The sequence below is a fragment of the Phaenicophaeus curvirostris genome, chromosome 2 (assembly GCF_032191515.1).
Source record: "Phaenicophaeus curvirostris isolate KB17595 chromosome 2, BPBGC_Pcur_1.0, whole genome shotgun sequence".
Lineage (NCBI taxonomy): Eukaryota > Metazoa > Chordata > Aves > Cuculiformes > Cuculidae > Phaenicophaeus > Phaenicophaeus curvirostris.
Window position 1 is genome coordinate 92,977,822 of NC_091393.1, and position 17,696 is coordinate 92,995,517.

General features: G+C 42.0%; 1 protein-coding gene across 2 annotated transcripts in view; it reads right to left on the reverse strand.

Moving 5' to 3' along the window:
• MRPS5 (mitochondrial ribosomal protein S5) overlaps positions 1-17,696 on the reverse strand; it is a 160,842-nt gene that overhangs the window by 103,678 nt on the left and 39,468 nt on the right. The window contains exons 9-11 of one of the 2 annotated variants that reach the window (XR_011337064.1): positions 16,520-16,582; positions 8,411-8,547; positions 6,744-7,019 (exon numbers count right to left, since the gene is read on the reverse strand). Coding sequence is in view for 1 of the 2 variants with exons in the window: in XM_069852942.1 (XP_069709043.1) it covers positions 6,795-7,019; positions 8,411-8,547; positions 16,520-16,582 (425 nt within the window). In the remaining variant the exon portion in view is untranslated. Of the gene's footprint in view, positions 1-6,433; positions 7,020-8,410; positions 8,548-16,519; positions 16,583-17,696 lie in introns of those variants that run through there. The other variant, XM_069852942.1, reaches the window with a different exon arrangement.

Sequence of the window (17,696 nt, forward strand, 5' to 3'; positions counted from 1 at the left end):
GAGAGCTGCATAGTAGTGCTGTGGTCTTCTTCACAAAGCCTCCTTCATCCCCTGAGTACTGCCTTGGTTGTTACTCTCACTCCAAAGTGATTTTTATCTTGCTTTTGGAAAAAAAAAAAAAGACCAGAATCACTATGTGAGGCGATGCTTGTTTGCGTTCTCTCCTGAATGTGTGGAAACACGTGCTGAAGTGAGGATTTCACACAGAATGTCATGCTAAATCATGACCCACCCTGTACCTGGAGAGGGGGACAGGGCTTGGACCTCAGCAAGGTTTCTCCAGAGTGTGTGACGCACTTGTTCCTGTGCAGAGCTGAGCCGGGGCAGCAATGGCACCACTGTCCTGGCCTTGCCAGCTCTGACCAGTTGAATTGTGGAGTCGGGCTGCTGGCTTACATTTGCAGCTTTTTCCTGGAAATTAGGTGTCTTGCAGGCATGTGAAAAGAAAGTATATGTTCTTATTTACACTAAGGTGGATTTTTTTTTGTTGGGCTTTTTGTTCCTGAATTGTTGGTTAATGCTTTAATGCTAGTTGGCAGTGGCTCCTATATATATATATAAAAATGTATATGTATATCAATATATATACATCAAAAATACCTCTACACCATGATGGGAGGACTCCCAATGTCTGTTCGAGTGTTACCTTCTTGTTTATACCTTTAACATTTGCAGATGATGTATTTAGAGAACACCTCTATCTTTGAGTGATCCGCCAGCTGTACTAATGGGACCTGGAGAGAGGTAACTACTCCTTCCTCCTCCTGCCTCTTTCCCAAATTATAATATGGCTCACCTGTGCCTCCTTTACTTTCCAGGGCTTGTCCCCTTTGCTCTGAGCCACTGTCAGGTGCTCATCACCCTCCTTGCAGGTGATAGCTATGGGAGCCCTGGCCTCAGTCTGGGGCTGGTCTCAGCAGATAAGGAGCTTGGACAGGCTACAGGGGCTTCTGGAAGTGCCTTCCCTCAGGAGGAATGTTTTCTCCATGGTGAGTCTTCTCTGCTGCCTGGTTTATCCAGGGTTTGGCCTTTTCTAGCCTTAGGCCATGTTATTTATTCCTCTGTTAATTTGCCTGGTGTGGATTGCATGCCAGAAGGTTTGCGTCTCCCTAGCTCCTCTGAAATCCTTCTAGGGTCCCTTTTAAAAAGATTTCTTTCTGCTTTGCTCTTCATTTAATAGTGAGTATGGATTAAGTGTACTTTACAGGGTTTTTCTGGTTGCTCTGAGTTCCTGCTGACCATGGAAAGAATGAGGGCTCACTTACTTACAGATGTAGATAAGCTTTATGTACCTGTGTCTTATTGCTGGAGGGAGAATTTACAAAGATCCAGCTATTGCCTGATTGTAGAGAATTAAAAATAATGGGGTTAGGGAGCAGGCTTTGTTTATCCCTATATGATCTTGCTCAAACCCAGGGTCCCACTGGAATGGGAGATGCAGGATCTACCAGAAGGAAAGACAGGGTGACATAGGATAGCCCTTGCTAATGTTTATTTCTGAAAGTAGCAACTTTTATTTCTGGTCTACTAGTACAGTTTTGGTGTTTGTGAGGCTCTTAATTGTTTGTTTAACTTAAATTTCTTTGAATGCATCAGTCAGGAACTTTCCATAATACTGGGACTTCAACATCATAACAAACGCCTGTAAAATCCCATGGTAAAGGCTTGACCCACTTAATTGTTTTGAAACCGAAGGAATGTTTTTAACTTTAACGTTACAAATAGTAAACAGTGTTAGTCTGCTTTTCATAACTTTTCCAATAGATGGCACTGTTCTCCCGCAAAGGGAAAAGGAAAAAAGAGCGAAGCGTTCCCAGACATCCTAAAAACCTTTGCCCTTTGTATGTAACATCTTCAGGAACTTTCTGAAATTCAGGTTTATTGGTTAGTTGGTTTTGGAGTAATAGAGATGGTTGGGGTGTATCATGTTTTTTAAGTCTGTATGAATTCAGTATGTGCCACAATGCTAGCATAGCAGGCCCAGCGGAGATCCTTTTGAACAGTTTGGGTTTTGTTTAAGAAATAGCGGGTGTTAGAGGCTTTCGTGCAGGCTACCTGAGGTTCAGACGAATACTTCCCAAAGAGGGTGCCTGTGCTGTGGAGGTGCTAGGCTTGGAAGCAGCAGCTGGGAGGAGTTGAACAAAACGTAGGTGCTTGCAAACCACCTTTCCTGGGGAAGGACTTTTTAAAACCAAATAGAAACATGCTGCTTTTGTGAGAGGAAAGATAATCATAGAATCATCAGGTTGGAGAAGACCTCTTGGATCATCAAGTCCAACTATCCCTATCTGCCACTAAACTATGTTTCTGAGCACCTCATCCACCCATCTTTTAAACACCTCCAGGGAAGGTGACTCAACCACCTCCACGGGTAGCCTGTTCCAGTGCCCAGTGACCCTTTCTGTGAAAATTTTTTTCCTGATATCCAGTCTGAACATCCCCTGGTGCACTTTGAGGCCATTCCCTCTTGTCCTGTTCCCTGTCACCTGGGAGAAGAGGCCAGAACCTTCCTCTCTACAACCTCCTTTCAGGTAGTTGTAGAGAGCGTTAAGGTCTCCCCTTGGCCTCCTCATGGTTAAACAACCCCAGCTCCCTCAGCCGCTCCTCGTAAGACTTGTTCTCCAGCCCCCTCACCAGCTTTGTTGCTCTTCTCTGGACTCGCTCCAGAGCCTCAACATCCTTCTTGTGGTGAGGGGCCCAGAACCGAACAGCTGCTGGTCACGCCATTTCTGATACAGGCCAAGATGCCATTGTCCTTCTTGGCCACCTGGGCACACTGCTGGCTCATGTTCAGTCGGCTGTCAACCAACACCCACAGGTCCCTCTCCTCTGGGCAGCTTTCTAGACAGACTTCTCCTAGTCTGTAGCACTGCACAGGGTTGTTGTGCCCCAAGTGCAGGACCCGGCATTTGGCTTTGTTAAACCTCAAGCCATTGGTCTCAGCCCAGCGGTCCAGCCTGTTCAGATCCCTTTGCAGAGCCTCCCTACCCTCCAGCAGATCCACGCTTCCTCCCAGCTTAGTGTCATCTGTAGTTTCCGGGCAGGATTTGTGGTTTTTCTTTTAGTGTATATACTATAAATAGTAGCTTTTTATGCAGGAGCATGGCAATGAAGACAAGGAACCTGCCAGAGAAAACTATATCCCGGCAAAATCTGTTTCCCTTCAATCTCTTCTGAGTTGGGTACAGTTTGATAACGGTAATTTGGGCCTAAATAGAAAACATCCACCTTTGAGAAGAATAATATAGTTGTGTTCAAAGTTCTAAAATCTCACTGAGCCACAGCTTTGTGCCTCCAGCACTTTGATGCTATCAGGGGAAGCCTGAACAACAAGCACTAAGGAGTATGATTATGAACCCAGGTCATTTTAATTGCTGCCCATCCATGTAAGCCTGTTTTCCTCCCTAACCCTGCTGTGTCAAAAGAACATTCTGGATATGCCATCTCTGAACTGTGATGAGGAATGAGGGCAATAGTTAACGTGCCTTAGGGACAGTATGAGTTATTGCAGCCCTTGAAAGGTATTGTTATGAGACATGACCATAATGCCAGGAATTACTGCTGTCTTTAATCCCTCTACAAAACACAATTTAAGTGTTTAGTATACTGTAGGAGAATTGTATGGATGATTAGAATAACATCTTAAATAGGCAGAGGCAATAAACTCTTGTCTTTTGTGTATGGCTGCTCTCACATACACCAGCACTATGTCGCTAATACACACAATTTTGCTGTGATTTTGCAAATAGAAGAGACATTTGTGCTATTTTTTTCCCTTTGCTGCACACAGGTACGCATTTCCACACAGCCTCAAGAGCACTGCTCTGTAGCAGGGCAATGCTTAAGGAGGAGGCACAGCCCTGGGCAGGAATGAGAGGGCTTTTCTGGCAAGAGGAGCCTGGGGACTGTAGCAGGGCTATAGCAAGTCAGGTTAATATCAGTGATGATGTTCATTTGAATGCTTAAATTACTCCAGAGTGTTAACTTGAGTGTGCTGGATGTGGCTGGGACAGAGCTAGTTTTCTTAATAGTCACTAGTATGGGGCTGGGTTTTGGATTTGTGTTGAAAATAGCACTGATAATATAGTGATGTTTTAGTTACTGCTAAGCAGTCCTTACACAGACTCAAGGCCTTTTCTCCTTTTCACTCCACACTACCAGTCATGGGTGTCCACGTTGTTGGGAGGGGACATGGCCAGCACAGCTGGCCCCAACAGACCCAAGAGGTATGTCATGCTCAGTGATACAAGCTAAGAAAAAAAAGGAGGCAGAGGGGATGTTAGGAGCTCTGGTATTTGTCTTCCTAAGTAACTGCTATGTGTGACGGAGCCCTACTTTCCTGGAGATGGCTGAACATCTGTTTTCTGATGGGAACTAGTTAATGAGTTCCTTGTTTTGCTTTGTCCATGTAGCTTTTGCTTTACCTATTAAACCATCATTATCTCAACCCACAAGTTTTCTCACTTTTATTCTTCTGATTCTCTCCCCCATCTCACCAATGGGAGACCAGGTAAGCAAGCAGCTGGGTGGTGTTTAGTTGCCATCTGGCATTAAAACCCAACAGTGGGTGAATTCAAATGGGGTTTAGACCTAAGGAAGGGTGTTTTCACATGCTAGAGATGTCTAATAAACAGTGGTACCAAATTAGCCCTTTCAGCTTGTAGGGCAAAAAAATGCTTCAACAATAACTGAAGAACAGAAAAGAAATAAAAGTTGACTTTTATATGAAGCACCTCTGTTGCTTCATATCCAGGGGGGAATTTTGAACTGTGACCATGGGTTGGGCTTTTTAATTGCAGTGTGAGGAAAACATTAGAGTTGTGGGTTTTTTTCTTGGGTTTTTTTCCCTTTTGAAAATCAGCCGGACCAGTTTCTCTTGCCTTAGGGTGACAAAAGCAAGCTGATTGAAACAGTGGTGAAAAAAGAAACCCCCTTTCAGAGCTTCGAGGGAACTCACAGCCAATTTGGACAAGGGCACTTAGTTCTGAAGGTTTAATGCGCACTTGTTGAAACCAGTTTCATCATCAGGTCATCATGGGGTGTGTATGTGTATGCGGAAAGTTGGTGCCCAGATTTTCCCTGCCTGAAGTAATGCCCCTGAATTTATCATTAAAACAAAAGACACCTTTTTGTTTGGGTCTGTTTACAAAGGCTATAGTTACTTGTGGTCATATCCTGGACCCTGGGATGCCCTGTCTTTGTCCCCCTTCTGCACCTGAGCATGGCCAGCACCTGTGTCAAGCAGCGCTGTCTGTCCCCTCACATGCCTTGTGATCACATTTCCTGCCTATATTTTGGCAGGACACCCATCTCTCCTGCCACACCCCAGTTCATACTAGTCTGCACCAGTTCATCTGCTCTGCCCTTTCCTTCTGACCCCACCTGGTTGTTAGATACAACACCCCCTCAGCATTAGCATAACCTTGCTGTAAACCAGCACTGGAAAAAAATAACCAGCTGCTGCTGGCGTGGGAGTGTTCATAAAACTCAGTTACATTCACCATGCCTGTTTGTATACATGTGACTGCTGTCTTCAGAAACCTGCACTGAAATCAATGCTAACTATTGCACCTAAATGTCTTTAACATCAGAATTTCAAATTCCTAGGCTGGCCTTGAAGAGGTGGTACGAGCATCTTTTGGCATTCAGTGAAATGCCTGACAAGCACTCACAGTCTGGAAAGTACAGGATTTAACACTTTAATCATTTTATAGCCTGAATTGCTCTAACAGTTTGTAATAAAACTTAGTTTGGGTTTGGTTCCACCCTCTTGCCGTGCCTAAGACAAAAACATGGAGTTGCCAGGTATTGTGTCCCAGCATGTGGATGCAGAGTCTGTTTTCCTTCAGTGATGGATCCTCCAACAAGCGAGCTGAGCTAGCATCTGGCACATTCTTGTTTGTGCTTCAGTTGGAGATCTTCAGCTGAAGAGGTTTTCAACTCTGGCCAGAGGTTGGCATCTATATTCTTTTGGCTTTAATACTCTGACAGCTGTAGCACTTTCTGAGTTCCAAGTCGGGTCCAAGTACTAGCTATTGTGCTTAGTACCAAACTGACAGAAAATGAAGGTAGGTCTTATCCTATCACATCTGCAGAGGACATTCTTACATCTGGACTGCAGCTTTTGGACTGGACTTCCAATACCAGTCAAAACACTGCAATAACCCACAGAGTGGGTGGCTATCTTGAGTTATTTTGGGGAACTCCTCCACTTGAATTAATATTGTACAACTCCAGCTGTTGCCCACCATCACCTGGCCCTGCTTCTTCCCACTAGAAGTCCCACAACTTCCACCTTCTGATTTCACAGTTCCCCCACCACAATGAGCAACCCCAGAGAGTGTACATATTAATTCCCACTACTGCTACATGATTCAGGATATCCCAGACACTGGCATTTTGAAAAAAAGGCCCCAACAAACCCACACTGAACAAATTCTGAGGATTCTTTATTGCTTTCACAATCTTATATTTTCAGTAGCTTCACAAAAGCTTGTGAAAGAACGATGGGATCTTGATTAAACATCATCTTCAGGGACTGAGTAAACGCATGCTTGAAGGAAGAGTCATGTTTACTAGCTGTTTTTGTCTGAATGTCCCTAATCAAACAGTGGTCAGAAGAACTGTTGGAAAGCAAACAGTGTTACTGAATGGTAGCAATGGGGACAGCAATACATATGGCATAAGAAAGCTACTACTGCTTTCTGCTGAAATGTAAGCCCAGAAAAACTGTGTGTTTTGGCTGAGCTTTCCCAGTTGCATCTCCGTGCAGAAGAAACAGAAGGACTGAGTTTTTACTGTACTGTCCGTCTGACACTTGCCCAGGGAGATTTCTTCATTCCCTGAGCTGCTTTAACCTCACTCCATTCCAGCTTTGTGTCTAGAATCTCATCTTCAGGCTCAGGATCCTTGCGGACAGTCCCCTCAGGTAATGCCACAACAATGGGCAGAGGTCCCCGCTCCTCTCGGAACTCCACTACACAGAGACTCTTCTGGTTTGCTAACTGTTGGTGAGTCTCCTGGGAGCAGGAAAGAGAAAAGACAATCAAAGCAATGATGCACAATGTTGGTTCACTTCCAGTCAAACTCTACATGGTATATGAGATACGGAAAAAATGTAATTTACTAATAAACAGTTTAAACACTGCATAAATTCAATGACTCTTCAGGCTTATCCTCGTGGTTTTCAAACAAGCTAAGTGAATAAACAGCAGGAATTCAGTTAACTAGACTGCAAATATATTAGCATTACAAGGTCATCCTAGAGGAACTTGCTTCTGGAATGCACCTGGACAGCAAAGGCACATCTTGGTAATAAGGATGCATGCTGGCATGTTTGTAATGTGCAGGAACGTTTTTATGCCTTTAAATGGATATAAATTTTGCTTTCATGAGAGTAAAACGCTTATTACTGCCCTGACAGGAAATATTACTGGAAATACATATCGTATGAATTTAACATTATTTTCAACTATACCTCTTCCTTGCATACAGGTTGCTTTGTTAGCACTCAGAATTTACAGAATAAATGTCTACTGGGAACAGGAAACTTTTCCCATTTGGGGCAATCAAGAAAATACACCAAATGCACATCTCTCAAAGCAACAATCTATACACCAGGCCCTTCTTCCATTCTTCTGTTCATTCTGTGGAAGAGTTTTCTGACACAATGCACTGAAATAGGCAAAGAGGGTAATAAGCCCCTCCCAAAGCTAAACTGAAAATGTTGGCTAGAACAGGGTGACAGATTTGACAACTACGGATTTGTGGGGCTATACTGGGAATGTAAGCAGCTAAGTCCTGGCAGCTACCAGGTTGAACAAATGAGATAACCAAGAATTTCCAAAGGACTGACTCATCCTAAGGCTGGTGTTCAAAGGAAGTCAGATGAAATGCTGCATGCTGGATGTTTCCATCAACCACAGATAGCTCTCTGAGACAGAGATGGCTCCATTGCAGGCACCCTGAGTTAGAGGAAATGACACCACCTCCCTGATTTATTTTGGAGATCTTAATTGTATTAGCGATAGAAGTAACTGTGAAGTTCAGTCCTTAGGCAATGAAAACTTAGATTGCAGACAAACAAGCAGCAGCAACCAAAGCTGGGCCACAACTTCCTTTGCCCGTGATTTTTCAAATGTCACAAAAAACCTACAAATCGAAGTCCAGAAATTCATACATTCCCAAAGACACCTGGCTGTGGAATAGGCAGAGTTACTACATACAGATGTTTCTAACTGAACCACTTCATAAAGCTGCTGAGGAATTATTCACATGCTGATTTTGTTTGCTCTTTGGAAAATTACTTCATTTGAAGCCTAGTTTATAAACTGTTTGAACATAAACTATTACAATATCAATCCCATTCGGTCCCCTGACATAATGTACAGAACTCCTGAGTGCAATCTACCTGTTGTGTCAAGCCTTTAAAGACAGCTCTGGTGATGTTAATCAAGTTTTTTGATCCAGAAACCTTGGCATATATATCTTTAATGCCAATTAGTTTGCAGATGGTGATGATTGCGCGGTGGCAACGAAGACCATACCCTGGGGAGAAAAAAACATAAATTAGCATTATTTGTAAGCATGCAATTTAGCTAAGGAAAATAGAGAACTAAGACCTCTTTTTAGTTACTTTCATTATTTAGGATGTTAGAACACATTAGATCTTAAAAACTGCAAAACCATTCTGGGAAGACCATTCTTCCCAGTCTTTGCAGCCTTGGTAACATAAAGATCCAAGTTTTTTTATATTCAATATACCTTACTTGACATATTGCAAAACCAAACAGAAATGTCACCACCCGTAAACTCAAAACATAAAACTATAAAAAATGCAACCTGAAGAATTGTTTAATACCACACATTTGGGTACTATTCCTTAGAAGTACCACTGACAGTTTTAGAAGAATCTTCCACAAACATACTACACCACCCCTGGGAACATTCACCAAATACACAGCAATTTCTTTCTCCCCCTCAATAGAAAAATAAAACTCTCACGCTTCCCCTAACTAAAACCAACAATAACAACAACAGCAATGATAATGATGATGAAGATGATGAAGAAGCAGAAACACATAGCAAAAAGGTTCCTTAAAAGAGGACATATAAGGCATTACAAGGGGAGAAGATCTAAATATAACTAGATCCTGACCAGGACTGTCTCTTCTGAAAAACAATACCTTCACGGCCTCAAAACCAGTTCATTTGCAATTTCAGACAACAAACCGCTGAATGACAGCTTCAGTAACACCTAACGATGATAAATTTGACTTGAAAGTAATGGTTCACATACATGACAGGGGGATTTAAACTGGTCTCCTATGGTGAAGTTACTGCTCAAAACAGGTGCTATGCTGAAGCACTGCTGAACCTTGGGCTTCCTTCCAGGCAGACCCTGCAGCAGAAGCAATGTCAGTGTCTCTCATTCCCAAGGAGATTGCTCCTGGATAAGAGTACTCCTTTAGGAAGGTCCCTGCCTTCCCAGAGCCTGAGATTGTGCTCAAGACCACTATTTAACAAAAAGCAGGCAGAGATATTGAGGAGGGAAGGAAAAGGGAAGTCCAAGTCAGTCTGTGGGCAATAACGCTCCAACAAAAATGTTTGGTCTAAATAAAAAGCTGCTGGGAAACAGGGTGAGTGCCCACTGGCACAGGTGTCTCTTACTGGGCATTTGGGTAGCCAAATAAAACATACCATATTTTTATTTTATTCCACTCTTGGTAGGCAAAGCCTTGAGCAACAGAAGTGGGACTGGAGCTGCCTGCAAATAAAGGAGGGCATCATTGTACCCACTTACACCAAATTCACACTTTGCTGTTATCTCCACAATATGAACTATTGGCTTCCTGATTCAGCAAGAGCAATTCACCAGCTTCTATGCAAAATATAACAGGATCTAATCATGAAAAAGTTATGCTTGTCCTCTTCAGGCTACAATACCTAGCAGAATGCTATGCACTACCAAGAGAGTAAAACAGCATAGATTATCAAGGCAGAGGCATCACTGTCTTTCTCCTGGCTCAGCAACTGGCATGAATTACTCTTTGTTATTACATTAATGGCACAGTGGAAATAAAGCAGGTAATAGACTCCTTGGAGCTAAAACAGGAAAGACAGCAAAATACTGTCTCTATTTCTAGAAAAAACAAGTATTTTAATCAAGCTTAAAGAACAAATGAATCTTGCAACACTCACTTGCTTTCAACCTGGAAAGCAAGAAGATCACAGAAAAAAAATGTGTGCGTGTCTATGGAAACCACAGGCCAAATTACAAAAGCTTGTAACTGTAAGAACTTGAAATTTGTAGGTAAGTGGGGAGGAAACACAAACATATTTCAAAATCCACAAACACTACAGAGGTTTGCGTGTTGTCTGCATCCATCTCCACCATTACATTAAAATAGTTTCTTAGACTTGCCAGATTTTTTGAGGAGTCTAATTTTACTCCCTCACTCCACAAAACAATTTGTTTCATGTGGCCTAGCTCTAACAATCTTTAAAAATTGGTTTGTGATAGTTCTAGTGTACCTTACTTAAAAGCCGAAAAAAGTATTATTGATTAATCCACTCTGCAGATAGTCTTGCTACTAAGTGAAAAAATAATCCATGCCACTAGTGCATGTTTTATTGTGCCAATATCTCCCTTTTTCTTTCAACCTATGATCTGAAAAGAAACTAAAATCATCCAAAGCCATTTGTTCCACCATTTGAGACAATACCGTTTTCTATGCTACAAGACAGTCAACTTTCAGACACAATTACATATGAATGACCATTGAATGGCTGTTTGTCAAAGTTCCATTTTCAGTGACTTAAAGTATTTAAAGTAATTAATTGTTGCTTTTCTCCCATCTCATTTCAATCAGGTTTTTAGAGATCGTTAATACATGAAACTCAGAAGCAAATGAACTAGTCCATCAGTCACTGAACAGAATTTATTTCAAGCACAAAAGGAAAGGATTCCAACTGCAAACTCGTGCTGCAGAGACCAAGTTGTGCTCACATTTTTAAATCGTCTCTGGCACTCACCCTGCCTAACTGCAATTCAATTCAATGAGAGGTATAACAGGGTTACCTAAATGCAACAATTTTTCTCACACTGAAAAAGATACAAAAGCAACCAAAAGTATTAAAATTAACACGACCCTTCTGGGCAACCTACATTAGATTCTCTGGGTAGAATCACTAACATGGGCTTGGAAACAGAACATCCACTCTAAATCCACCCTAAGAGACTGCTGAGTTAAGTTCACGTTCACATTGCACATTACGTTACCTTTTAACTTGGATTTTCACTACTCTATTACTGTAAATGTAATACTGAATATATGATGGGAGAATTCTCCACTTTAGAGGGATTAGGAATAAATTCAAGAAAGAAATGTTTAAACACTACAGTGATTTTACCTTGTCTATTAAAACATTACAATCATTTGTTTAGATAGCTGCCCGAGTCCTATATACAGAAACTGGAAATAAACTTCCAGCTGGAATTATGCAAAGCTTCAGCATGCATAAGTATACAGATGTAGAGCCATCAGCAAACAGTTAGGAATCTTTCATACTTCAGGTAAAGATAGTCTACATATGCCATAGTCTAATGTAAAAACTATGAATAATTGCCATTTCTTATACCTATTATTTACAGCTACAGGGTATCAGTGCTGAGCTTCAGAGTCATGTAAGTGTATTTGACAATATGTTCTGCATTTCCCCTTATTAAATCACATTAGGAACTTATTTACACTACTTAGAAATGTATCAATGTGGCTAGCAGAGTAGTCTCATGACTATTTAAATTGTAAAACCAAGTGAGAGGCGAAGATTAAGAGTTGTCCAACTTTTTTCTGGGAAAGCAGCACACTAAGGTTCCTCTCCAAAGTGCCTATACACTAATGCATGCAGCATGGAGAATAAACATGAGGAATTACGAGATCAGTGTGCAGTTGCTGGCCCATGGTCTTACTGAAATCACGGAGACATGGTGGATGGCTAACACGAATGGAGTGCTACATTAGAAGGATACAGGCTCTTTAGAAAGGACAGTTTGGGAAGACAAGGAGGCATTTATGGGAGTTCCTTTTTATGTGAGAAAACAGCTAGAAGTGTGCAACTACCTAAAAGGAGGTTGTAGAGAGATGGGTGTTGGTCTCTTCTCCCAAGTGACAGACGATAGGACAAGAAGGAATGGCATCAAGGGAAGTTTAGATTGGGCATTAGGAAAAATTTCTTCACTGAAAGGGTTATCAAGCACTGGAACAGGTGGCCCAGGGAAATGGTTGAGTCACCATCCCAAGAGGTGTTTAAAAGGCAGTTAGATGAGGTGCTTGGGGACATGATTTAGTAGTCAACAGGTACGGCTGAAGTTGATGACCTCTAAGGTCTTTTCCAACCTAATGATTCCATGACTTTATGATTCTACGAACTAACCTTGGAAAACATTTCTAGGCACACGACGTACAAGAACGTTATCAGGAGTAATCAACATGGATTCAACATGGGGAAGTCATGCTTCACTGACCTTATTACCTTCTATAATGAAATAGAAAGCTGTCAATATTATCTGTCTTGACTCCAGTAAGGCTTTTGACACTATCATAGAATCATAGAATAACCAGGTTGGAAGAGACCCATCGGATCATCGAGTCCAACCATTCCTATCAATCACTAAACCATGTCGCACAGCATCTCATCCACCTGTCCCTTAAACACCTCCTCACAGACAAGCTGATTAAGTGTGAGCTGGATGAGCACAGTGAGGTAGACATAAAAAGTGGTGGAACAGCTGGACCGAGAGGACGGTAATCAATGGCATGAACTCTAGAGGCCAGCAACTAGTGGTGTACCCCAGGGGTCAATACTGGGCCCAACCATTCATTCATTAATGATCTGGATAGTGTGGAAAAGCGTACCCACAGCAAGTTTGTTGATGATACAAAACTGGAGGGAGTGGCTATGCATCAGAGGGCTGTGTTGCCAACAAGAGGCACCTCGACAGGATGAAGAAATGCACAGACAGGAACCTCAGGAAGTTGAACAAGTGCAAGTGCAAAGTCCTGCACCCAGGAAGGAACCACATGCACCCACACATCGTGGGGGGCAAACAGCTGGAAAGCAGCTTGGCAGAAAAAGGCCTGGGGGGTTCTGGTGGCCACCAACTTGACCATGAGCCATCAACATGCCCTGGTAGCAAAAAAGGCCAACAGGACCCTGGACTGAGCTAGCAGGACTGTTGCTAGTGGGTTGAGGAGGGTGATCCTTCCTCTCTACTCAGCACAAGTGAGGCACACCTGGAACACTGTGTCCAGTTCTGGGTTCCCCAGTATTAGAGGGATGTGGACATACTGGAGATAGAGTCCATCAAAGGGCCATGGAGATGATTAAAGGGCTAGAGCATTTCTCATATTCACACAGGCTGAGAGAGCTGTTACTATTTAGCCTGGAGAAGAGAAGGCTCAAGGGCTATCTTATCAATATATATGAATATCTGAAGGGAGGGTGCAAAAAGCATAGGGCCATGCTCTTTTAAGTGGTGCCCAGTGACAGGCCAAGAGGCAAAGAGCACAAACTGCAAGGCAGGAGGTATCATCTGAACACTAGGAAATACTTTTTCACAGTGAGGGAGAACAAGCGCTGGCGCAGGTCACCCTTAGATGCAGTAGAGTCTCTATCTTTGGAGATATTCAAAAGCTGTCTGGACATGATCTTGGGCAGCCTGCTCTGTGTGACACTGATTGAACAGAAGTTGGGCGACTCCCAGAATCCCTTCCAACCTCAACTATTCTGTGATATGCACTTTTTTACTGGTAAATTTAATGGAAAACCCTCACTGAGCAGGGCAACAGCTACAAAAGAATTCCTTGCAGGAAAGAGTGAAAATAACATAGAGGCAGTTTGTTTCTTGAATCTAATAAAAAAATGGAAATAAATCAGGACAACAGTCTGATGAGGTAATATTAATCAAAAAGCAACCCTCATTGTTCTTGCTGCTGAGGTTCATGAATGTAGCATATCAGATGAGGTGGGATGGTATGTCTTATTCTATGTTCCATTACAAGAAAAGGACATCTAATGTAAACCTTCCCATACCATTGAATAGCAATAATATTGTTTGTAAATGCATGGTCAAATGTGCAGTTCAGTTTTGCTACTGCTGGTCCGTGCATTGTTTTGCTTCACTATACTGAAGACTAAACTCAAGTTTCTTTTAAGTGGTTATTTTAAAAGTCATAGCTCAAATTACCAAATATGCCACCTTGAGAGCACCATAAATGAAGAAAAACTGCAGAAACCTAAAGGATAAAACAGTCTGATTTCATACTTGATTTTTCTAAGCCCATGTTATCACATTACTGTCATACTGATTGAAAAAAAACTTGTTATCCTAGAATCAAAATGTCATCTAATAAAACTTGTGTTGAAGGTTCATAGCAATTTTACATGCTTTCAGAATACATTAGTAACTCTGAACATTAGTAATTATATTCCCATATTACTAATGTGGCAGTGCAGAACAATACGAGATGCACAAAATCGAATAATATGTCCAAAGCATCAATGCTTCAGCTGACTCAAAGTTTGTAGAAATTGAAAGCAGTTGAACATGACACTGTTCTGACTAGAATACTAGCCCATGTTTCTCACTTATTATAAGCTAAGCATTACATGCTCTTACATTTTAGGTCTTACCATAATGAAACTGAAGTGATTCACAAAGAGCTAGCCGTACAAATGAATTATTAAAATTAGAGGATCACATTTTAGCAGCAAACTAAATCTGTTTTTCATGTAACAGTAGTTGCTGTTACCTACTACCTGTCCTGAATGCAAAGTTAGGCTAAACAAGTCAATTCAAACCTTAAAAGTTTAAAGATTCATGCAAAGAAATGACCTCATGTCATCCTCACAGATCTTCAAATCAGAAAGACCCTAGAAGGTAAAATGGATAACACTGAAAACTGCAACGTGCTAGAAATAAATTAACCTTTAGCTCCCCAAATTACCTTGTGCATTAAAACTTATTTATGTTGCAATCCTGAAGAACATGACAGCAGCTTACAAGGTTGCTCTGCATGCATCCCTGTCATTGGGATGACAGGGCAAAGCACATACTGCTACAGAAAGTGAGGAAAGGGATAGCAGAAACTCAGCAACATGTCTTCCAAAAAGTCACTGTTCATGTGGAAGCTACTAGAAACAGCACACGGATTTGCTATACTTCCAACTATTGACAGTGATTTAGTATCACTGTGGACTGAAAGTATTCTTAATTACAAGTTCTTCCAATGCACTGCTAGTTGTTAGGGTACATTGAAAAAGAATGACAAGAACATACAGGGACACAAACACAGTCAACAAATGATAAGGGAGACAGTGATGAGAACCAAACCTGGTCAGCCACACTAACTGATGAGAGCATGTGAGAATGTTTATTCTAGAGAGGTTATCTAATTGTGCACCTTGTCCACTGAGAAACTGAAGGGGGAAATCACAAACAAAATATACAGAGACACAGACCCAACAGAGACAATGACAATAAACAACATCACCACTAACTGATGGGCTATCAAGAAACAACAGGTGCCACTTCCAGGATGCTCAGCCTGGACTTTTCAACTGGCAAGACTGTAAAGCAGGGTAGACTCGGACTGGGAGGGGTGTAAGAATCAATGGTGCTATACAAACCCAGCAGTGGCAAGAGCAGGATCACAAGCCATAGCCCATCTGCCTGGTGGCTGCTGGGAGGTTTAAGCATCTGTATCTTTCTCAGTCTTGATGTGCACAAGGCACGCATGTGTTTTCACGAACAAACTTTAAGGTGGACTAGCCAGTGAGTAGGGGGGCCTCACTTCTGGGCTGGGGTATCAGATGAGCAGTGGGGCTGTGCTCAAACACCCAGGGGAACTTGTGAATGTGGCATGTATAAGAGACAAGTGTGTGAGTGCACGTGTGTTGGCTAGTGAGCATCAAGCTGGACCAGTCAGTGAGTAGGGGACCTGTGAAGCAGGTTAGAGGGCCCAGAATCTGGGCAGGGGTGCTGGTACTCAAGGGATCTGCAAATGTGTGTGTACCTGTGAACCTGGAGACTGTTGTGTGTGCCTGCACTAGTGACCTTCTATCTCTGCCAGCCAAAGAGGAGGAAGGGACTTGTCTGTCTGTGTTAATGTTTACGTTGAGTCCTGTATGTACCTCCTTCTGAGGGCAGTGCCTTGTCTGTTGCCAGCTGTGTCAGTATCCTGTATGCCTGTGTATGTCCCTGTCTCTCTGGGATGCATACTTGGCTTCACTACTAGTTGAACCTGCAAATGGAAAAGTGACAGTTGCATCCCCCAGCCTGGAAGCCCTTGGTGCCTGGGCACCAGGCTGGGCTCTGGTGGATGGGTAGGAAGGTCCTGAGCTGAAGTAGCTCCCACCAGTGTAAGAGGTTCAAACCCCAATTTACAATAACAAAGCCATATCATGAACGGTAGGTATTTCTAATGAAACTTGAAAATTTCCAGGCAGTTTTAATTACCTTTGTTTTGCTTCTTCATGCGGATGGTTGTGCTTTTAAATTTCACTGTAATGTCATGGTAAACTGGAGGGGAGAAAATAAAGTTTTTCAGAACTGTGAAGGAGAAGTTGGCTTTATTTTTTTTTTTAGTTTAGGTAAATCTCTGGAATACATTAGGAATGTCAAAACATCTGTGAATACTAAGTTATATTATACAAAAACAAGCTTCACTTGAAAAATATGAAGTACCCGTGTGCTCCACTGATCCTCATTTAGTTTTAAAATGAGCTCACATGATATAACTTTTTTTCCTCATCCTCACATTTTTCTAATAATGCAGCTTTTAATCCGAGATTTCCCCATAGGCTTCAATGTTCTTGGATCTTCCATACCGAGAGTTTAGTATTCCAGTCTTCCTGCATTTCTCTGCTTCAAAAGGAACCCCAAACTCACATCCTCTGGTGAGTGGCTGATGCAGTGACTTACTCTCTGCATAGTGGAGTCTAGTGCTGCAGTCAAGATGGCTTAGAGAGGACTTCTATGTTAAACAGACTGGAAAGCATGGTGGAAACACCACCAGTTTTTAATCAAATCCCCAATCTGCTAGTGCAAAATAATAAAGCTCAAGGAACAGATTCATGAGGATACCAGCAGTTTTGTACTTGTAAGCTGAAGTTTTATTATACTGAATATACATAATGATGTGGCTACATACCCATATACTCTGTAAGGTACTACCTTTCAAAATTTTTCTGATAGGTAACTGAACATTTGGTATACTTGTACCATGTCTGACATCAGAGAGGACTTGTATGGTACTAAACTGAATTAACAAAAAGCTGCCATGAAACATCAGACTGTCTTCTCCAGCCTACATTCTTGTCAACTGCTGGGCTTCATCAGCATACATGGACTGAGCCAGCAGGGAATCATCCCTGACACATCAAAGGGAAAAGCAAAGATGAGTTCACTGTAGAGAAGAAATGCTCCGACAGTATCTGATTTCTTTAACTCCAACTGTGCCAGCAATCTGTGCCAGCAATCTTGCTACTATCCCCTTCCCTTGTCCCCATTTTTAATGCCTGAAATACTATGCATTAAGTATCCAAATTTTAAACATGGCAAAGTCAGGAGACTAGAAGGGAGACAATACTCTCAATACTCTAACATCTCGTATTATGCAATCTTATATTTTCTT